General features: G+C 40.6%; 1 protein-coding gene across 2 annotated transcripts in view; it reads right to left on the bottom strand.

The window, feature by feature from the left end:
- Nucleotides 1-24,223, bottom strand: part of LOC125352256 (androgen dependent TFPI regulating protein) — a 79,413-nt gene that overhangs the window by 38,438 nt on the left and 16,752 nt on the right. The window contains exons 1-4 of one of the 2 annotated variants that reach the window (XM_048347374.1): nt 23,852-23,981; nt 22,997-23,237; nt 16,835-16,969; nt 14,448-14,549 (exon numbers count right to left, since the gene is read on the bottom strand). In XM_048347374.1, the coding sequence (XP_048203331.1) occupies nt 14,448-14,549; nt 16,835-16,969; nt 22,997-23,149 (390 nt within the window). In that variant the 5' untranslated portion in view covers nt 23,150-23,237; nt 23,852-23,981. Of the gene's footprint in view, nt 1-14,447; nt 14,550-16,834; nt 16,970-22,996; nt 23,238-23,851; nt 23,982-24,223 lie in introns of those variants that run through there. The other variant, XM_048347377.1, reaches the window with a different exon arrangement.

Genomic DNA, 24,223 nt, shown 5'->3' with positions numbered 1-24,223 from the left:
ATCTAGATAGGAGTGATTTTTGTCTGTCCTCAGTCTTATGTGGAACTGCTTTTCTTTATTTCTTATTTTTAATTTTCTTTAATTTTTTTATTGTCAAACTGATGTACAGAGAGGTTACAGTTTGGGCTAGGATGTAGCTCAGTGGCAAAGCACTTGCCTAGCAAGTGCAACGTCCTGGGTTCAATCCCCAGTACCAAAAAAGAAAACACAAAAAAATACAGTTAAAAAAACAAAACCCAACCAGAGAGGTTACAGTTTCATACATTAGGCAGTGGATAAATTTCTTGTACTGCTTGTTACCTCCTCCCTCATTCCCCCCCTCCCCCCTTCCCCCTTTCCCTCTCTCCCATGAGTTGTTCAGTTGGTTTACACCAAACTGTTTTGCAAGTATTGCTTTTGTAGTCATTTGTCTTTTTATCCTGTGTCTCTCGATTTTGGTATTCCCTTTCACTTTCCTAGTTCTAATACCAGTATACACAGTTTCCAATGTACTCAGATAAGATACAGTGATAGTGCAGGTACAACCACAGGAAGGGGATACAAGAGGATCATCAACAATAGAAGCTACAGTTTCACATGGGATGTTGAAAGTAATTACAACAGTGATATAACAGTTGTTTCCATAATATGGAGTTCATTTCACTTAGCATCATCTTATGTGTTCATAAGGGCATAGCTATTGGGCTCTTGTGATCCTCTGCTGTGACTATCCTAAACCTGTGCTAACTACTTCCTATGAGGGAAACCATAGGGTCCATGTTTCTTTGGGTCTGGCTCACTTCACTTAGTATAATTTTTTCCAAGTCCTTCCACTTCCTTACGAATGGAGCAATGTCATTATTTCTGATAGAGACATAAAATTCCATTGTGTATATGTACCACATTTTCCTGATCCATTCGTCTACTGAGGGGCATCTGGGTTGGTTCCATATTTTACCTATGACAAATTGTGCTGCCATGAACATTGTTGTGCTGGTGGCTTTAGTGTGTTCTTGTTTGTGGTCTTTTGGGTAGATGCCCAAAAGTGGGGCTGCTGGGTCATAGGGGGAGCTCTATGTTGAACCTTCTGAGGAACCTCCATACCGCTTTCCAGAGTGGCTGAACCAGTTTACATTCCCATCAACAATGAAATAGGGTTCCCTTTTGGCCACATCCCCTCCAACATTTGTTATTGTTAGTTTTCTTGATATAAGACATTCTTACTGCGGTGAGATGGAATCTCAATGTTGTTTTGATGTGCATTTCTTTGATGGCCAGTGATGTACAGCACTTTTTCCTATGTCTCTTGGCCATTCTCATTTCCTCACCAGAGAAGTCTCTTTTTAAGTCTTTAGCCCACTTGTTGAGGGGGCTATTGGTTCTTTGCCATTTTGTTTTGGATGAATGTAATTTTTTTAGCTTTTCTTTATTTCTTGAATCTGGGAGACTCAGCTTTCTGAAATTCTGGGATATAGTGATTCTTTAAACATTGCCTTTACTTCAGTGGTTTTTGTTGTTGTTTTTGTTATTGTGTGTCTCCTGTTTCACTTTAGCTTTTGGGAATTTTTTATTACTTCCTTCTCTATAAGCCAAACATTCTAAAAGATTTTTGGAAAAACGTTTCATTCGACATTTTCAGTATTCTTTTGGAATATTTCCCGCACTCTGTATCTCACCATATAGTACAGAAATGCAGAACATGTAACCTTACTTCCTCTGAAAATGGATAGTTTTTTGCCTCATGCCAAAGATTGAGGTATGATTCAGAAGGAAGCATGAAATTTAAGTTTATGAATTCTATCATTTCACTCAAAAGAAAAAAAGACTCCATCTAAGCAGTCCAGAGAGCAAAGATTCCGAAGCTTAGGCAACTGCTGAGAAGTACTGGGTCATGGTGATTGGGCCACTTATACAAGGGGAAGGATGACTGGCAGGAGATCACCAGGAAGATACTACCTGGAAGTGTCCAGGTTCCCATGAATGCCTGCCACCCATCCCGCTTCTGCTCACGGGATGAAGAGTGAAGTTCCCAGAGGCCTTTGCTAACCTCATGTCTGTAACCTTCCCACACCTGTGTTTTGAACTGCCTCCCCTTCTCTTCTCTATCTCCTCTGGGGGTCTCTGTTGATGGGATTCCACAGATAATGTGTTGCTCCCAGATTCTCCCCTGCAAAGCAGAGGAGAATGGAGGAGGAGATGATGGTGAGTCCAAGTCGAAGACATTTTGGCATACATAATTATGTATCACTGACAGCAAGGTATACTGCACATATTTTATTTTCCCCTTGTAACAATGCTGAGGCTTAAGGAAGATAAATGTGCTTTTCTTATTCTATGGAATGCAAGACTCAGAGAGATTTGTTAACTTTTCCAAAAATCAACAGCAAGATAGCAGAAGTGGGGCCATGAAAACAAAGATAAATTTGTAGAAAATAGGTGATTTTAATTACTTCTCTAGCTTGAACATATAGATCAGAAATTTTGCTTATACTAACCCCAGCCTGACTTTTAAGGATTGAGCTACACACCTTTATTCCTAGTCATTCATCTCTTTCAACTTTTAGCCCAAGAAGACATTTAACATGTATGAAGGTAAATTTATGAAGACAGATTTAATAAAAATGAACAATTTCTAAATGGCCTATATACTCAGAGATGATGCTTTCATTGTATGATGCTCTGAAAATCGATATGTCAAAAAAAAGTTGGGTGTGGTGGTTCATGCCTAGAACCCAGCTACTTAAGAGTGGGAAATCAGAAGGGGTTAAAGCCAACCCAGGAAAAACATCAGAGAGATCCTATCTCAACAAATATGCTCGCATGTTGGCAAAACCCTATAGTCCCAGCTAGATAGGAAGCATAGGTAGGAAGATCACAATCTGAGGCAGACCTGAACAAAAACTGAAGGCCTTATCTGAAAAAGCACTAAAACAAAAAAGACTGGGGTTTGGCTCAAGTGGTAGAGGAAGACCCTAAGAAGTTCAAACCCCAACACTATCACAAATCAAAGGCTATTTGAATTAAGTACCAAGCTGATTAAATTTGTCATTACATACTCAGTTGTCACGCAGCATTCAACGATTCTTTCTTACAACTTCAATGATCACAATGATATTTTAACGCCAGTGATTCTGACATTAGTTAGTGAACTACTATTTTAAAATATGTCAGTAAGAGTATGCATATTAATTAAAATGTTCCTGTATATAAGCCTTAAACTAGACTCCCTGTGACGAATGGAGACAAAGGCCTTTATTAAATACTATTTGATAAGTTAAGTTTTTTAAATATCTCTGCCAATCATTCCTACAAAAGTCTATTCATTGTTGAGCTGGAAATGAGTGAAAAAGGTAATCTCATGAATTGATCTTGTATTAAAGCCCATATCCTAAGACAATTCACTAACTGCCTGTGTAGCAATGGCCACACCCTACCCTCCCTCAGAAGGTTTCCATCCCGATGAATACAACCATAATTAGACGGCCTAGGCTTTGAGTGGACAGAAGGTGTGTTCATAAACACACTTGGAGATTTTTGTATTAAGAGATATACTCTCTGTAATGTCATCTGGGGCTTTTTAGTTGTCAACCAGTGTTGAAATATTCCAAATGTACACAGGGTGTTCAGTATAGAATCACTGAGCATAAGAACAAAATCTCAAATTCGAGCACAAGTTTTACTCACGCTTCCCTTACACTCTGGCAGATACTCCTGTCTCTCACATAGCTTAACATGCCTGAGCTTCCTAGATAAATACCTTTCCTGTCCACTTTCCCTCACTCCTTTTTAGCTTTTCTTTAGCACACATTTTTACAAGATATGGATAAGCCCAGAAAATATATGAAAATGGAAGAAAGGAATGAAGCTGAGTGTTACCGTCTGTTTAGTGTCGCCATAACAGAATACTACAGACCAAGTAACTTACAAGAAATGGAGACCTTTGCTTATAGTTCTGGAGAGTGGGAAGTCCAGGGTTGAAGTATACACATCTAGTGAGGGCTTCCTGATCTATCATCCCACAGCAGAAGGTGGAAGGGCAAGGGGCAGAAAGGAGAGAGGAATAAGAACAGGGAAAAGCCACCCTTTGATCAGGAACCCACTAACATTGCATTTAATTAAACTTTCATTAGATCCAATTAATCTCTTGAGGGGGAATCATAATCATCTCACCTCTCAATACTGATTGCATTTAGTTCCCACCTCTCCATACTCATTGTTTGGAGAGTTATACCTAACACAGGGGCACATTAACACCAGAGCACCAGGGATCAGTCAGCTAGTAACATTTAAAAAGTGTTGGTGAGATTCAGGAAGGAGAGGGCAAAGCAAGACCTCATCTGTAAACATTAATGACTTAGCCCATGATTTAGATGAGGTAATTCTAAAGATGAAAGATGCCTAGAAAATGCCCTGCAGAGTTATTTGACTAATTGATAATCCAAGAATGTAGAGGAAACAGAATTCTCAGTTAGGCACAAGGAGCTGCTAGATGGGCAGAGGAGAAAAGGCCAGGGAGGAGAGATCTGGGGGCTGGTAGGAAGGCTATCCATAACCCTCTACTCCAGGCAAGGATGAGACCCCACAGATGGCTGAGTGTCTGCCTGTGGGGTGACAAAACAACCAGAGCTGCCATCAGGGCTTTTCTGTGCTTCTTATCTAATCAGGAAGGGGGCTGGGTGTCCAATCGAATCTGGCAGAAAATTCTCCCCTACCCACTCACCATTCTGCTGTTGGGCATTCTCACTTCTGTCTCAAGATAAGAAGACTGTAGGTTTTTTCCTGACTACTTAGGTTTTTACGTTTGTCTCCTGGCATTTCAGAGAGGTTAAAGATCTTCTGTTCTGGGTTTCTGCCTCTTGGTGTTCTCAGGCATAAAGTCATCCTTCCCACCCACTGGGGTATTAAACGTGGTTGTCATGGAAGTGAAGATTGGTTGATTGGCACCGTAGGGAGGAACCCCTGGCAAATTCTCACAGGCTCTGGATGGCTTCAGATACTTAAATTTCTGTAACTTCTCAGAAGCCTGCTATACTTTCCTGATCACCTTTGTTTTTTGTTTTGTTTTGTTTTTTGCCAGTCCTGGGGCTTGAACTCACTGTCCCTGGCTTCTTTTTGCTCAAGGCTATCACTCTACCACTTGAGCCACAGTGCCACTTCCAGCTTTTTCTATATATGTAGTGCTGAGGAATCAAACCCAGGGCTTCATGTATACGAAGCGAGCAGTTTACCACTAGGCCATATTCCCAGCCCGCCGCCCCCCCCCCCCCATCACCTTTGAAAACCTTTGAACTTGATTAAAAATTGAGATGCACATTTTTGGGGGGGGGAGGGTGTCTTAACTAGTGTACTTCTTTCTGTTTTAAATTCAGCATGTTTGATAAGCCACAGAGAATCACCGGGTAATAGAATTTCGAAGCAGGCTACTCTTGAGCACACATCGGAAATGCTCTGAATTGGAATAAAAAGGAAAGACAAAACAAGCCCGCTTGTGTCATCCTGTTTCTTGCTCTCCAGAGATGAGGAAAGCAGGCACAGGGAATACTTGATTGATTCTAATTATATAAAACCTTAAAATGGACATATAATCCTTTGGCAGTTCATTGTTTGTCTCTCTTTTGTTTACCTTAAGACTTCCTGTGGGGCAAGAGGGCTTCATTGTGTTTTTCAGGCAACTCTACTGCCTAATCCCAGGTTAGCTTCTGATTTTACTCTGAGTTTCAGGTATTCAATTTAACTTTATTCATTTCCCAGGTGAAGGCTGGAGGACAGTCCAACCTACCTTTGGCTGGCAAATGAATGAAATGAAAACAAAGATGGCTGGAAAGTGCTCCCAAATGCCTTAACCACTAACCCTGAAAGTCTATCCAGGTAAACACAGAGTGGTGAGTAGTGACCTCATTAAAAATATTATTAAGGAGTCATACAAAGTTATAAATTATGGTTACAATTCCATAAGTCAGATGGGTGGTTCCTTTTTCATTCCTGCTCAGAAGCTTTAGGACATATTCTACAATGCTCTGAACAAGGATCTTCTTCAAGATGTAACCTTCCCTGGCTTAATACTTTCCTCTCCCTAGATCACAGAATAAATTATTTTTCAACATTTTCAGGTTCCAGAAGACAGTTTTGTTTTCTCTTTTCCATGTAGACCTAGGTGCTATAGTTTGCATATGATTTTTCTTCACCAAAAGTCATGTTGAAATTTGGTTGTTAATGTAGCAGAGTTGGGAGGTGAGCTTATTCAGAAAAATTAATGTCTTTCACAAGTGACTTGATTAGTCCTGGGAGTGGGATGATTTTTTTTCACGTGCTCATTGGTCTCCTCATTCCCTTCTCTCCATCCTGACACACCCATTACTACTCCAATATACTCTTTCACTGTCTGATGACATCCACATGTCATGTGATGAGAACGTCAAGGCTCTCAGGTGCAGTCATTCATGAATAAAGACATCTCTTTTCTTTATGAATTTCCCAGTCTCAAAGGATTTTTTTTATAGAAATGAACTAAACATTAGTTTAGAGAGGAAAATGGACTTTTAGATCTTAATGGCACAACAGAGAGAGATCAAAAAAGGCTCAATGCAAAATAGCTACCTTTGAGAACGCAACTCAAAGGTATTTCCCATGTCCTATGGGAGGTGTTACACCAAGCCTCAGTTTCCCCTTTTAGAAGGTGATTGTTTTGTGGCAACGAAAGCATGTTAGCTCTATGAGTCTAGCCTCATGTTTGTGTCTTTGGAAAGTAACCCAAGGGAAGATGGATTTGGGTCTGTATGATAGCAACTAGAATACTAACTTGGACTACCATGACACAGAATATTGGCAAATAGAATGAAAATAGATATTTTAACTATGTATTAGCGTTTTTTGTCCCTTATTCTCATCTGGAAAACAAGACTTAATAGAGGAAACTTAATGTGTCTTTCCAGAATTTCTCCTTTTTTTTTTTAAGTAGAACCTTAAATTCATGGAGAGCTCCTAATTTTCTTTGTAAACTGTTTTTATTTAATTTATTTAATTTTTTTGTAAAGGTGATATGCAGAGGGGTTAGAGTTATATAAGCCAGGTAATGAGTACATTTCTTTTTGAACAGTATTACACCCTCCTTCATTTTCTCCCCCTCCTTCAATTCCTTCCCCACCCCTAAGTTGTAAAGTTCATTTCTAACATTGTGTCTCGTTAGTATCACTGTTGCATTGGCTCACCCTTTGTCCCACCTTTTCTGTGACTCCCCTTCCCCAAATCAGATAAACTTATATACAAGACAAAGGGTACAGAAATAAAAAAAATCAGTGACAACAGGGACTCAACCAAAGGTTGGAGGTAGGGGGAGGGGAGAAAGAAAGAAAGAACTGCAAATAGTGCACACCTCTTGTTTCCATTTCTTGGAGTTCATTTCAATAAGCATCATCTTATATGGTCATATGCATATAGCTGTTGAGCTATAGTTAGCCTCTGCTACAATTCACCACACATACTTCTCTCTCTCAAATCCTCTCATGTTTCTCTAGTTTAATTATTAATACTTGTAGACAAAAACAACTTCAAGTACAAAACCCTCTGCCAATGTCCCAAATACTTAACATTTATGCTATTCCACATTTTCCCTCTGCATTTATCTCCCGCTCTTTCTCTCTTCGATATCCCTGCTCTTGCCAAACTGCATGTACCTGGCTGAATAGTGTTCTCTTTAAACTTCATGTTCATTTCAAAACCTCACAATACCACCTAATTTGGAAACAGATACAGATGTAATTAACGAAGGAGATCCCAAACAGGTGTCCTTATGAGGAAAAGAGATACAGAGAGGTACATACACATAGAGATGTCCATACAAAGAGAGACTTATATTGGGAGAAAACTCCATGTGATGACAGAGGCAGCGAATGGTGTGATGTGATGGGTCAATAAGCCAAGGATGCTGGTCACACCAGAAGCCCAGAGAAAGGCATAGAATATATTCTCTTCACAAACATAATGGCTTAAGAGAGCATGGCTCTCCTAGAAACCTTGACCAAGACAAGTCTATAGATTATGCTTCTGTTGGCTTAAACCATTCACTGTGCACTTTGTTACCACATCTCTAGAAAACTAATATACTCATCTTGTTACCGATGATGCCCTCAGCTGGCCTAGGCTGGGCCATTGCTCTTCTTTGGCTTATTATTCCTTCTACTTACACATCATTTGCTTCTTTGCCACCTATTTGTAGAAATCTGGTTCAATTATCTACCTCATCATCCTTTCCTACTCTTGGCATCATGAAGAGGTGTTTTCCTCTAATACAAATCTCCATGTCATTTATCAGAACTTATCTTGTACTTATTGGTGACACACTGCGGTTTATTCTTTGACTTTTTACTATTTGTAGGAGGGGACGTTTTACTTTTTAAACACGATTTATGATCGGTGGTTATGAGACAAATGTTATAAGATGATAAAATAATAACAAAAACCAACATAATGAAAACAGGAGTCTTGGGTAGAGAAACTTAAGAAGTTTAATTTCCTTTTTTGTTGTTGTTGTTTAAATAATGACTGTACTAGGATTTAAACTCAGAGCCTGAGCCACACTATTGCTCTCTTGCTAACTTCGTGACTTTTATACTTAGCTTCTCCATGTAGCAACATCTAAAATTTAACTTAGGCATTAAAATGGGTTCTATATTGTTGTATACTATCCTGTCTTCTTAGATTACTGTGTGTGTGTGTGTGTGTGTGTGTGTGTGTGTGTGTGTGTGTGTGTGTCCTGGGGCTTGAACTTAGGGTTTGGGCACCACCCCTTCTCTTTCTTGCTCAAAGCTAGTGCTCTACCACTTGACAGATCCATGCCCAGCTTTTTGGTGGTTAATTGGCAAGAGGAGTCTCATGGACTTTTCTTCCCTGAGGTAGCTGTGAATCTAGATCCTTCGATCTCAGGCTCCTGAGTAGTTAGGATCATATCATGAGGCACAGATGCCCAGCTTTAAATTATTTCTACTTCAATGTAATTTAAAGACTTAGGCCTCTGATCTTGTTCATTTGTTTTTGTAGCTGTCATAAAGAAATGGGCCCAATGGGGTGAGAGGCTTGTCTTTTATCCTCCACTACCCCACCTAGTGCCTAGTCTGTGCTTGGTACACTCCTTAAGCTTAATGAGTATTGATTGTTGGATTGATTTCTTGATCGATGGAAATGCGGCATTCTTTAAAATAAAAGATCTAAAACTAGCCATGAATGGCCCAGGCCTTTAATCCTAGCTGTTTGGTAGAGATTGAAGGATTGTAGCCTGAGGCCGTTGGGGCCAAAAATAAAAAAGTGCACAAGACTTGATTAGTGGGCTAGGTAAACTGGCATGTATCTCTTTTCAACCTAGAAGGAAATCACATTGGGTGAGATTTGGGGGACAACTGTCATCTAAGCCTCATGGGAAAGCACAAATATGAGGATAATAGTCTCAGGTACTTGGGCATAAAACCTAAGCTATTGATTATTTTCTCTTGAAAACAACTAGCAAGTGGTAAAGCACCTGCCTAGCAAGTGAGAGACTCTGAGTTCAAACCTCAGTACTGCAAAAAATAGAAGCAAAAATGTACTTTTACTCATGGCTTCAAAAGTCTAGTCTATGGTACATTAGGCTTATGTTGAGGCAGAACATCATGGTAGAAGGATGTGGAGAGCAAAGCTACTCACCCTATGGCAGCCAGGAAGCAGAGAGACAGTGAGAGAGAGAAAGGACCTAAGGACAAATAATATCCGTCAAAAGCATGCCTCAGTGACCTACTTCATCTAGCCAGGTCCTATCTTCTAGTAGTTCATTCAGCCACGAGCTCATCAATACATGATCAGCACTCTAATGATCCAATCAACCATCAATCATACCAACAACTATAGGTCAAGCCTTCAACACATAGCTCTTTTGGGAGATCCTTCTCACCAAACCACAGCAATGTCACACATGGTAGTGCTTTGCACTCATTCTCCAAGTGAATAAAAGACAACATATTCAGAACCGAAGTAGGTGTATTTGGTACTTAAGAACCAGGAATGGCTATCCCTAGACAGCAGATTATTTTGAAGCCCCCGTTAACATCAGTAATGCATTTTTGTTTCTCTGCCTCTTACTCAGAAAGGAGAGCAGGACAATGGATCCTGGCTGGGAATTCTTACATTTGTTCATGGTAATGATTTATACCTAATGCAGTCCTTAGCAGTTTGCAAAGTGTGTGAATGTACATTCTTAATAACTATGTACCATTTTCAAATGCAAGGGGACTCTGAAGGGCAGCTCTGATCTATTTCACTCCTCTATTGGAAGGGCCACCTGAACAATTTAGGTTGATTCCCCAGAGATATAATTTCTACCATTCCCCTCCAATTAGGATCTGATACTTTTCTCAGTTACTAAGGGTTCTCTTCCTGCTATTTAAATCTGTCTGCTCTGGTGCTATCTTTAGCAAGCATTTAGATAAGACCTGAAGAGTTAATGTTTTCCTGGCAAATCCTTGAGGAATACTTTGCTGTTCTTTCCCTTCTTTTATGAAGACTGGAGAATTGCTTAGCAATAAAACAGTCAGGTTGATCTACTTTAGCAAACACAGCCAGGCCCAAATGGGAACTCCTCTGTTGGAGAAGATAGGCTTGTTCATAGTGGATACAAATGTCCCATTGATGTTCCTATTTTGGCTAACTACATAATAAGGGTAGGAAAATGTCCATTAGACAGAACAGCCAGTTTTGAAGGATTCTATTGCAATGCTGAGCTCCCAGTGAGTTAGAAAGGGTGGACTAAAATGGGTTAGTCACACAGTGTCTAGAACCACACTGTGTCAAAGGGGAAAGTGCTATTTCTGAACTTGATGACTACTACTCATAAAACCCAGGCAGGGAGCATTATAAATGGCACACACACACACACACACACACACACACACACACACACACACACACACACACACACACACACACAACGATTCCAGAACTACAGCTGGAATAGCAAACATAAGGAGTGTCGTGAATGGAAAGACCTTTCAACATGGAATGATCCTTGCAATACAAGGAAATAGTTATTATATTGTGCAGTGGGAAACAGAACAGTATAGGAATTTATTCCCTTGAAGAGAAGGCCTGGTCTTACACAGAAGCAACTGGTACCAAATATCCAGTGTGACAGCCCACTGTCATGCCAGGTGCCACCTTCTATCCACTCTTTATGAAAGGGCACCGGTCAGATGTGGGAAGGGTTAACAATTTAATCCAATCACCATTCCTTTACTCTGAAAAATACTTGAGATAATCAATTTATGAAGAGAAAAGGTTTATTGTTCCTTATAATTTCAGACATTCCTCTTCCTGATCAATTGGCCTCATTGTTTTCAGGCCTAGGGAGAAGCAGTTCATCCTGGCAAAAAGGCAAGGTGGGGCTAAATCTCCTATTTCACCATGGCAAAGAAGAAAAAAGAGGAACAGAAAGATGCTGGGATTCCCCTCACAAATTCCAAGGGCTCACTGTCAGTGATCTAAAGGCCTCCCACTAGGCCTTGCCTCTTAAAGGTTCTGCCATCTGCCAAGAGCAACACTTTTGGAACCAAACTGTTAATACAAGCACCTTTGTTTTTTTTTTTTTTTTTTTTTTGCCAGTCCTGGGCCTTGGACTCAGGGCCGGAGCACCGTCCCTGGCTTCTTCCCGCTCAAGGCTAGCACTCTGCCACTTGAGCCACAGCGCCACTTCTGGCCGTTTTCTGTATATGTGGTGCTGGGGAATCGAACCTAGGGCCTCGTGTATCCGAGGCAGGCACTCTTGCCACTAGGCTATATCCCCAGCCCCAATACAAGCACCTTTGGAAAAACACTTTATGTTCAAACTACAGTACTAACCAGTAGCAACCATTTCTTTAGTAGTTGACACTGGTATGTGAGGAATTGTAAAAGAACATTCCTTAAGGCAATAGACCAAGAGAATTTAATAGTGAAGGACAGAGAATGTCCAGAGTAAGGGAGAATCTGCAAAAGAAGCTTGACATGTAGCTACACTGATGCACAATTTGGAACAGACACCAAAGGCAAACAGGATGACTGCATTAGGGACATCCCAAGCCAGTTTTGCTGATGCTGATATTTTCTCCTCCTAGAAGTGGCTCTGTTGGGAATTTCTTCAGTTAAGAGAAATACTGAACCACTGGTGTCTGACCCAAAGCAGGCTGCTTCCTCCTCTTCTCCTTGAGTCATAATTAGCCCTACCCTGGCTCCTGCCTCTTCTACCTAAGTGACTTGTTTGACTGAAGGGAACGGATCAGGGTCAACAGGACCATCCAAATGGTAAAGACTGAAAGACTTAGGGCTCTCCATTGTATAAGATATGCCTTGATAATTAGTTTATGGATGTGCTGCCTTATCCAGTTCTGTGCTTCAAAAATGATCAACAATCCATATGGTTGTTTATTTAGCAAGGTCACAGATACTGGGCATCACATTCATAACTATTTGGAAGAAATCCAGCCATACATCAATGTAAAACAGAAATGGATCCCAAAGAGGCAGCTCATAGTCATGGCAAGAAAACCACTAGATGAGCTCACAAAGCCTTGAGAATATGTTTGATGTATGCATTTAACACCCCCCCCCCCAAAAAAAAAGGTACTTTCAAGACTCTGCCTTTTGGTTATTTTACTTAATAGGTAGCTCAGCCAAATATTTCCCATTACTTTACTTTCTCAGAGGTTGACTTATTAGCATACAGATGGGAATTTTGGACTTTCTAAAGCAAAAAATTCTCACTTTGCTATGCTAATTAATCAAGCAAAATGACATCCTATTGATTGGTGAATTGTGAAATGAGAAATGAGATAAAACCACAAATTCTGTTCTAAACTGTGTAACAAAGGCCACAAAGAGAGAATTAACCTCTGATTACAGTCCTTACAGTGCCTTGGATGGATGAGCTAAGTGGCTCCAGGCAAGTCACTTACCCTCACAGCTATTTTATTTATAAAAATCAAGATTATAGTAGCATCTAATGAAACGCATATGAATGAAATGAACTCATAACCTAGGGACTTGCCTACTTTCTATAGTATGATATGACATCAAAAGGTGGAAATGTTCTCTACATGGGCATCTCACATTGATAGTAAGGAGGAATGGGAAGTTGGGAAGTGGATAGGAGGGGTTCCTGAGAGGTGAGGCTTATTTAATGCATAGATTTTGGTCTTGAAAATTAGATTGGAGTGGCTGGGGATATGGCCTAGTGGCAAGAGTGCTTGCCTTGTATACATGAGGCCCTGGGTTCAATTCCCCAGTATCACATATACAGAAAACGGCCAGAAGTGTCGCTGTGGCTCACGTGGCAGAGTGCTAGCCTTGAGAAAAAGAAGCCAGGGACAGTGCTCAGGCCCTGAGTCCAATGCCCAGGAATGGCCAAAAACAAAAACAAAACAGAAAATTAGATTGGAACAGAAGCATCTTATTTAGTCAATGATCAGTAGAAAAAGGAGAAACCTATTTAAATTAAAGTAAGTTGTTTTTTTTTTCTGGATTGGAGGACATAGGAAAATTGTTAATGGATTGAATTGCTATTCAGCTTTGGTGATCATGTAAGTTTTCAGACTTGGAAGGGTTGACGGTCAAAAGAAAGTCTCTGCATGAACTTGGGACCTTAATATACTAATCTCTTGTGATTCCTCTTGCTTTTTAAATACCTTCCTTCCTAGAATCTAAAACCTCCTTTCAAACTCCTGAATAATGTGAATGTACATTCGTTGAATATTGAAAAACTGAGTTCAGATTTCAAAGACCTGATGTAGTTAGTGCTTGGGACTTGGGCCCAGTTCTCTGATGGAGACCTAAAGAACCTGCTCCAGTCCTGATTGTTCGGATCACTATTACTGGTCTTAGGATTCCAGTGGCTTGGACATCTCAGACAGATTCTATTTTCTACTTAACTCAAAGTACATGAGTGAATAAATAATACACGACTGAGTAAATACATAGAAATGCCTAAGTAAAAATATGACAGTATTAAAGAAGAGTCAGTTAAGGAACCCCTCAAGGAGCTGAGTGGTGAGGTTCTCTCTGGATATTTGGATTGGGTTTTGCTTCAAGCTTGCTTTATTTCCTTCCTAGGTTGGAATTTAATTCTTTGTTAGAGGTGGCAGGCACTTCCTTTTCAGGGTTCCAACTACCAAAAGATGGTCTGGTCCTCTTGGTTGCATGTCTTTACAATGACTTCCTAAGCTACATGACAGTAATCTGGACATCTCTTCTGCTCTCAGTAGCCTCTGTAGCTATAATACCAGGTTCTGTTTTGTTTCACATCTTCAACGTGTTCTTTACATAAACAGTGGCAGGAGGAGGAGGAGGAAGAGGAGGAGGAGTAGATGGGCTATTTGGAGTAGAGGACCACTTTGGAAATATGAATAAGGTACTTTGGAGTTTCATGTAGAGAGACTATTGGCATTCTATGTTCCCCTAATTTGTCTTTCACTCACCATTGCATGATTCAGCCATAGTGGAAAGACATTATCCAGGGCCTTGGGGTAAATGAGATTTCGATCATAAAGAAAGAGGCTCCAGAATGCCAAAAATACAAACTGGAAAGTGAAACAAAAAAAATGGCATCATTAGTTTTGTGTTCCAATCTGAGCACTCTAAGATCACCAAGAAAACATAGCAAAATGAGTACCTGTTTTAAGGCTATTTGTACACACCACATAGGAATGTCAACCGCAGAGGCAAATGGTTATTGCTCTATTTGTTCTCTTTGGATTCTGGTAGCTACAAGCCTGCTTGACTGCTTGAGCTCTGATTGTATGAATCACTGTTACTGGTCTGAGGATTCCAGTGGCCTAAACATCTCAGAACAGATTCTGTTTACTATTTAAATTACCAAAACACATAAGTAGATAAATAATACATCACTGACATGAGTAAATAAATAATACAAGGTTCTGGTGAGTTAGGAGTCCACTTTTTTCATGGCAAACTGGCTTCTTGCTCCTTTAAGTCTGTACCAAGGATGCTGAGAGTGTGGCCTATGGAATAGCTTGGGTTTTTACAAATTCTTTGCCTAGTCTTGCTCTGCTTTTATTTTTGTGTCTGTGTGACAATCCTGAGACTCAAACTTATAGCCTGGATTCTGTGCCTGAGCTTCAGTGCTCAACACTAGCACTTTACTACTTGAGCCACAGCTCTCCTTCTGGCTTTTTTTTGTGGGGGAGGGGGTGTTAGTTGAAGGTAAGAGTCTCAGATTTTCTTGCCCAGACTGGCTTCAAACCACAATCTTCCTAAGTAGCTAGGATTACAGGCATGAGATACCAGTCCCCAGCTTTTAAAGTAGGAAGAGCAAGGGGACACAAAAGAATGATGCTAAATGACAAGCTCCTAGGTAACTGGGGGTCAAATTTCTTCAAGGCTCAGAATTTTGTGCTCATCTCCATCTATGGTACTCCTTGAATATCTTGCCAAACAATCTCTACCCTATGTTATTAAAGCAAAACACATGATGGGATGGGGAACTGATAAACCTCTGATCTTACCATTTCCAAAAATTTCATAGACCTAATTTCTAAGCTTTAAAAATGAAAAAAAATTGATTGTTCATTTTCTTTTCAAATTTTTATTATCAAACTTATGTACAGAGAGGTTACAGTTTCATACATTAGGCATTGGATACATTTCTTGTACTGTTTGTTACCTTGTCCCTCATACCCCCCCTCTCGATTGTTCATTTTCAAAACATGATCTTTAGGACATTTCTGAGCATGGAGGGGGAGGTATTCTGAAAAGGAAACAAGAATGCAACTGTTTGCTTTACCTGAGAACTCATCAGTGTTTGGATGGTTTCATTTTATGTTTAGTTTTAGGCTCTCAGTATCAAAAAAAGGAAGACAATGAAAAAAGGTAGCCACTTCTAATCACAGGCTCTGTGGACCTGTCAGTCGGTTAGTATTGTAGCTAATGAATGGGAACACAAACAATGCCTTAACACTGTGGACAACATGAGCTAACAAGCTTATGGTGCCTAGCATCTATCTGATGCCAGCCAGCTCACTCAGCATAGCGAATGAGAGATTTACTGTCTGCTCTTCACTAGGCTATCTTTCGCTCCTAGATTGTCTTTTCCATGTGCCAACTTTGAATGCTTCATAGCTTTAATATTCCACTTGATGGTTTTCCACTTGTACAAGTAAGATACATTTATTGTAGCAAATAAAACAGAATGTATGAAAGGAAATAAATCACTTCTCTACCCAGGGACCTTCATTCATATCACCCTGGAATAATCAAAATTGTCTCAGCTATGCAGTCATCTCTCAATATCTGTGGGGGATTGGCTCCAAGATCCCTCCTTGGAGGGGTTCAAGTCCCTTATATAAAATGACTAATATTGCCATTCAATAATTATATTATGTTATATTATTTTACCATATTCTATTATTATTATTGTACAAAATGGCATGATATTGCCATGATTAACTTAAATCCTTTCTGGATTACTTTTCTGGATTAAGAATACTTAATATAGTATCATTATTTTACTGTTTTAATTTTATTTTTATTGTGTTGTTTTATTCATCTAGTTTTGGTTCACAATAAGCATGGATTGCTGACTATATTGTGATTAAGAAAGTTCCTTCAAGCCTCCTCATTACACAGCAATAAGGACCTAGCATCAAACTTTCACCAAGATACAAGATTAACGATGAAGCTGATGAGAAATATATTTGTCCAGCCCCTGGGAAATGTGGTGCCAGTCCTCATACAGGACACATATGCAAACGCAGTTGGGCTGACTGGAAACAATGTGTTCCCACCTAGCTGCCCAGTGTCTGTTTGTACATGTTTATTATTCTCAGTGCACATGTTGGTAACTTACAGTGGATATAGGAAAAGCCAGTGTGGTAAAAAGCAGATCTCTGAAGGCAGTTATGAACTTAATGTCTTTTCTTCCTTGAATTCTTTTTAGCACATCATCCAAGCAGGCGACCCCAAAGAAAATGGCCTGTAAGAGCTAAATTCATTACAACAAATGAGGACATTTTCATTTGCTTTAATTAATACATTCTTCACTGATATAAACCCACATTCCTCTGGGAGCAATGTTGGTTTGAGAAAGAGGGGGATACTGGGCTGTTTTGGTTGAGAGCCAATTCAAGAGCTGGGCTTCCAGCTCATTGGGCCTTGACCTTGCTCACTAAAACTGATTGAGGTAATTTGTTTAGGGAATAATAATGTGTACAGTATTTTGTGTAATGGATTTGAGCTGAAGTGAAAACCAAACAAAGAGTCAGCTTAAAAGGAGGATGTAATAAGATAAGATATAGCTGCACATAGGTGAGAAGAACCCCATCAACAGCACATGGGCAAAGAGCCACTTACAATGGTAGCATGGCTAGGTTCTCTAGTGTGAACTTGCCCTCCAGCCTTTGCTCTCCAGTGGACTCACAGGCATACATCACGGCTTCAGGGGCCAACAGTATGGTTGCAGGTTCACAGACAAGGCTGACCTGTCATCATCTATATCAACAAGCTATACTTTAGGAGCCCCACATCAGAGCTCTAGAAAGAGGCATCAGGGTGTTGTGAGGGTGAGAGCTAGGGCATGCAGCAGCCACTAACACTAGGCAGAGCAAGCTGTGGGGTGTGGAAAATGAGATGCCACGAATGCTAAGAGACTTCAGGAGACTGCAGTTGAGGACAAGTTTAGGTCAGCTCATCAGGTCAACAGTAGTGCTCATTCTTCCCAAACAATGCAATACGATAGTGTTTACAAAATACACAGAGTAAGCCAGGTGCCAGTGGTTCATATCTGTAATCCTAGCTACTCAGGGAACTGAGATCTGAAGATTGAGTCCCTGAGTTCAGGACCTTGTACCAACACAGGAAACAAACACACAAAACAACAGAGAGATTAATTTTGGGAAAAAAGTATTAGCTGCCACAGGCTCACAAATTTGGAATCCTAATGCCTTATCAATCACTCAGAATGTAACTCTGTTTAGAGACAGTCTTCTGTTTTCTCTAATAATTCAGGTTTTTCAGTTTATTTTGCTTTTAGTGTATTTTGCTTCTAGTTTATTTTGTGGATAAGGTCTTATGCTTTAGCTCAGGGAACTCAGACTGTAATCTTCCTATACTCACCTGGCCAGTAGCTGGGACCATAGATCTGTACCACTATGCTTGCCCTGAGGCAGGGTCACAAAGATGTAATCAAGTAAAATGAGTACATATGGGAGGCCCTAACCCAACAGAATTGGTTATCATAAGAGAAGGCAACTAGGATATAGGCACATAGAGGAAGACCATGAGAAAACACTTCTCCAAGTCAAGGAAAGGATTCAGAAGAAATGAGTCTTACTGGGTCTTTGATTTCAGACTTGTAGTCTCATGGGGCTTGAACTCTGGGCCTGGGCACTGTCCAGGAGCTCTTCAGCTCAAGGCTAGTACTCTGCCACTTGAGCCACAGCACCACTTTCAGTTTTTCTAGTGGTTGATCAAAGAAAAGAGTCTCAGGGACTTTCCTGCCGGGGCTGACTTTCAACATTGATCCTCAGATCTCAGCCTCCTGAGTAGCGTGGATTATAGGCATGAGCCACCAGTGCACAGCAGCTGTGAGCATTTTAAAGGTACCTAGTCTGTGGCAATTAGTTACTACATTCCTAGCAGACTGTATAGTGGCATTGAATGATAGAAACAATTGGTCTTCTTTTAAAATCTTTCAACAACATTACTATCATTCCCATTTCTCAACTATTTTGACTGCCTGGGAAAGCAGATTTCAGTGTATCTCCCTGTTTAAATTTTATTCAGACCTGTCACTCTGACTCATCTTTTCTCCTGACGTTTCCCTAACTTGGAGTATTCTGTGACTGTTCCTGAAACACTGATCTTCTAAGTTTGTTCATTTCTGTTATCGCTTGGCAAACATAACCACCAGTGACAGAGATTAATTTAAATTTAAAAAAAAAAACTAATGCAATTTAAGGAACTGTAGCTAAGGGATATATTGGTTCTATAATCTGAGTCTTCACAACTCCACAGAAATCATAAAAATCATCATAGCAATGTAGCCTTTCTAAACCATCAAGTTTATTCCCTTGCCTTAAAGCCAGAACCATCTTAAGCATGAGAATTCCTTCTACTTGCAAAATGATTCTGGAGAGGGAGATTCCAGAAGTTCTCCAAGGAAGACTTGATGACTCTTTGTGAGTGAGTCAAGAATCTGGGCTTGGATTTTCTATGCCCCTCCTTCAGCATGATGCAATACTGAAGTGAAAGGTGATTCCAGAACAAAAGAGCAACCAGTGCTGGCAGAGATAAATGGTTCATCTCTCATCTCTCTGTGGTGGTGGTGGTGGGGTATTCTCTGCAGAGAATAGAAGTCTATCTGAATTAATACCTGAAACACTAACTGCTTATTCATGTGCACTTAGTTTAAGTCGGAAACTGAGATACAAGAATGAAATAAAGAACACAGGAGGAGAAATAATGTGAAAAACACTATCTGGAATGAGGTGAAAACAATGAGAACAAACCATCATGAGGCTAGGTACTAGGCTCATGCCTGTAATCCTAGCTACTCAAGAGACTGCAGTTCAAAGCTAGGCCAGGGAAACAAAGTCTATGAGACTCATCTCCAGTTAGCCACCAGGAAGCTGGAAGTGGCGCTGTGGCTTAGAGGGGTAGAGTGCAAAAATGTGCCTTGAATTCAAAAGCTTGGAGATAGTACCCAAGCCCTGAGTTCAAGCCCCACTCCTGACAAAACAAAACAAAAAAATATATGTACACTGAATGACAAAAATACATATGAGGAATATATACATGTATATATATACAGAGAGAGAGAGAAAGAGAGAGAGAGGGAGACATCATGGGGTAGCTTAGGAAAAAAATATTAGAATGCTTGGCTAATGTGTATAATAACTGCCCTTGGTAGAATGTCTTGAGACAGAGTAGCTTACAGGTGTGATGGAGGTTTCTAGAAAGTGGCTCACACCTATTAGAATCATATTCTGGCCATTGATTCCATAGCACACCGATTACATACCCTAATTTCTACTACACACAATATAGGCCAGGACCAGCTGGGTGTTAATATGCCTTTATTAGAAAGGAGGGAAGACAAAGAGGAAGAAGAGGGAAAGGAGGAGGAGTTGAGGAGGAGGGAAAGGAATATTTTTGTACTGATATGATGAATTCTCTTGGAAACAGTCAGGGTTTCTGAGACACACCTGTGTGGAACTCACTGAGGTTGCTTTGGTAAAATCTGGAGAGGGAGAGAAGGAGGATTAAGCAGGACAGTTGAAGCTGACAGTGGAAGACCTCTGGAATCAGTCACTAGATGTAACTGCCCAATGAGAACCCTACATCTTGGTGGAGATGCTGCCTTCTGCCTGAGCAATTCTGGGAGGCAAGGTCACCATGAGCCCTCAGGGGCCTATGCTCTTCCTCCTAGGAGCTGTGGGATGAATCCCTCTGCTGTGGGAAGATAGGATGATACAGAGTTCTTTGTGTATAGTGATACATGAGCAAAGTAGGGCACAGATTAATGGCATAATTACTTGAAATCACACAGCAAATGAACAGAGACTCCTGTTCTGTTCCCAGACACTAGGCCATCAATCACTGATTTCTCCATTATCTGCAAAGACCCAACCACCATGCTGTCTGTCATGGTTGCTCAATAAACAAGAGCTATTTTAGAAAGCCAGGTGATTATTGCTGTTGTGCAATCAATCTTAGTCCTTAGTCTCTATCTGAGAGTTCTAACATTAGCCATAAACCATTAGCCAATCACAGGAGCCCAATAGCTATACCCTTATGAACACATAAGATAATGCTAAGTGAAATGAACTCCATGTTATGGAAACGATTGTTATATCACAGTTGGAAATACTTTCAACGTGCCATATGTAACTGTAGCCTCGATTATTGATGATATTCCTGTATCGCCTTCCTGTGGTTGTACCTACACTATCTTTGTATCTTACCTGAGTATATTGGAAACCGGGTATACTGGTATTAGAACCAGGAAATTGGAAGGGAATACCAAAATCGAGAGACACAGGGTAAAAAAAGACAAACAACTACAAAAGCAATACTTACAAACTGTTTGGTGAAAATGAACTGAACAACTGAACAACTCATGGGGAGGGAGGGGGAAGGGAAAGAGGGAAGGGGGAGGGGGAAATGAGGGACGAGGTAACAAACAGTACAAGAAATGTATCCAATGCCTAATGTGTGAAACTTTAACCTCTCTGTAATTCAGTTTGATAATAAAATATATGTATATTTAAAAAAATTAGCCAATGTATTTCAGTCATATTTATTTACTTGTTTATTTAGCTCAAGGCTAGCACTCTACCAACTTGTGCCACAGCGCCACTTCTGGCTTTTTCTATATATGTGGTGCTGAGGAGTCGAACCCAGGGCTTCATGTATAGGAGGCAAGCACTCTTGCCACTAGGCCATATTCCCAGCCCTGAAGTGCGTTTTCAAAAGGAGAAATCTCAGCAAGCCCAGTGAACCTGCAGGTCAAGTTCCTGTGGCTAAACACCTACCTGTGAGCACTACCATTGTGGCAAACACAAGGTAGAACTGTTAGCTAATAAGGATTAGCAAGAACCAAGATAGAAAAATTCCTGGTTTTGATCAAGTTAAGAGTTTGATTGGAAGTTTAAGGCTCACAAATGGGGAAGGAAATTGATACTTCTAAACATAAAAAAGCAGAGACAGATATCCTATAAGAGAGGGGGGAGGGAGGGAAGGGGGAGTGAGGAAGGAAAGGAGGGAGAGACAGGGAAAGAGAAAAAACAAACTTGGCCTGAAGTTGGTCAGCAAGGACTTTCAGGGAGACTATGAGATTGCAAGGAAAAGAAATGAAGGCAGAAGTCTATGGATGAGCTGGTGAGACAGGGACTTTTCTGCCGGGGAACAGCCTTCCTGGAGAAGGGGACCTGAGACTGGGTCAATAGGTTAGCTACTAAATCCAGAGTCTGGGATTGAGTCTTTAAAGCAGGGAAACCACTGACATTTTTTTTTTTTTTATCAGCACTGCATAGTTTTCAAAGAGGATTAAGTTCCAAAATTGGTTTTTAAATGGTTGGAAGTTTGTATTTGCTACTCAGTGGGGGTGATTTGTCCTTTCAGATGGAACTTGAGCCTATAAAAAATTGAAGTGGGAGCTAAGCATGGGAAAAATGTGTTTGCTTTTCTTAGATAAATCTGTTAGTCTGTGTGTGTTGTAAGATGGCATTATTCTTCCATTGGAAATCACACTTCCTACACAACATGCTGCCTTCTGCCACTCTGCCTTCTCTTCACAGACTTTCCTATGCAAGGTTCAAAATCTCTTATATTTGTAGTCAGTCCAATGGTGAAACTATTACTTTAGTCCCCTAGTTGGGTTCCAGGATGAGATTCTTTTCAAAAGAGCATGAACCAGGGCTGAGGACGTAGTGAGGTGGTATAACACTTGCCTAATATGTAGGAAGCTCTGTGGTTTTTTTTGTTTTTGTTTTTGTTTTTTTTTTTTTTGCCAGTCCTGGGCCTTGGACTCAGGGCCTGAGTACCTTCCCTGGCTTCTTCCCGCTCAAGGCTAGCACTCTGCCACCTGAGCCACAGCGCCCCTTCTGGCCGTTTTCCATATATGTGGTGCTGGGGAATAGAACCGAGAGCTTCATGTGTAGGAGGCAAGCACCCTTGCCACTAGGCCATATTCCCAGCCCCGGAAGCTCTGTGTTTGATCCCCAGCACTGCCATAAAAATAAGCAACTCCCCATGCCCCCCAAAACCTATACCAATTATCAACAAAAAACAGGCAAACAAATAACATAGCCCAGTCAGCCCAGTAGCTACAGATAACTTCCAAACTGGATTTTTCAGAGGAAAATTAAATAATAAAGACAAAACTTGCCAAGAAGGGAAAGAGCAGACAAATAATAGAATTCTGTATTTAGCAAAGTCCAAAAATTATATCAGGGGAAAAATGAGATCATGGATAAATAAATTGATTCCTGCTATGGGAATATAGACTTACCAGATTCAGGACTGTCAAGTACTTGGACTGTACACCATCTTGAAAGAGTACTAATTTCTCCCGATCTGTTCCATGTTGTGGGATGTAGTAATTGAGGAAGATATACCAATTTAAGACAAGAAAGTGGTATATACACGTTGATGTCTTCGTCATGGCAGCCTCTGACCAGGACACTGTGATACCTGGCGTCTTTTGTGGCGTCCTGTGTGTTGAAGCCTAATGTCCTATGTGGGCTGGAGAGCTGAAAAACACACCCATCTGAGATTGAGTTCCAACACAGGCTGGAGTTCGTTTCTCTCTCAAGCTATTGTCCTGATAAAGTTCAGGGCAAGAATTATTGCCAGTGTGCAGATACAGATATTTACCTAACAATAGATAAGCTGTAGATAGGTATGTTTCAACATTAGGCCTTGAGGAGGAATGAAGCATAAGCTGCCCTTTGTCCTGGGTTTAGTGACATGATTAGGTGATCTTATTATGAAATACCAACAGTATCTAATTTTTAAAAGAACACAGATTTTTTTTTCCCTTTTCACCTGGAGTTAAAAACTTAGAATGCTTAGAGCATGAAGGAAGGTAAGAAGAAAGGAAAAGTTGAACTTTGCTCTTGAGATCTCCAAGGCCCTATAAAGACTGAAACAACCTTTGATTCTCCAGGAAACAAAACCAAGGATCAGTCCCTTTTTCTCTGTCTCTCTGTCTCTGTCTCTGTCTCTGCCTCCTCTCTCTCTTGCTCTTAATCTCTCTCGTCCCTTTACATTAAGAAAAGTGAGAGTTCTCAGATGCTGCATTTACATAGATATTTCTGTGCCCAGAGGGAAGAAACCAATAGGGAATTAGCCATGGCATAAATACCTGGGTGTAGATATTGCTGAGAGGGAGTCAGAATGTTTGTGCTGCCCTGAAGGTGACAAGACATGATTTGACTGGGCAGAGTGCAGGACTCTTCTCCTGACTCCAGCCTTGGCAGCCTCAACAGAAGGGGGTGGGGGTGGGGGGAATCAGGAGAAATGTGAGGCCTTGTGACATCATTCACTGGTTGCCCTAGGCAACTGACTCAGAGGGTTGAACAAATTCCTCAAGAGAGCTGTTCCTAGGACAGTTCTGTAAGTCTCTACTTGGTGTTGGTGTTATTGACGATTTCCCTAAATCTTATACGAATTGGGAGAAAGTACCACAAAGGGAACGGAACGTAGAAGGCTAAACCAAAGCAAAAGCAGGCCCACC

This window comes from Perognathus longimembris, chromosome 6 (genome assembly GCF_023159225.1).
Source record: "Perognathus longimembris pacificus isolate PPM17 chromosome 6, ASM2315922v1, whole genome shotgun sequence".
NCBI lineage: Eukaryota > Metazoa > Chordata > Mammalia > Rodentia > Heteromyidae > Perognathus > Perognathus longimembris.
The sequence above is the reverse complement of the archived record's forward strand: the minus strand, read 5'-3'. Positions and strand labels throughout refer to the sequence as shown.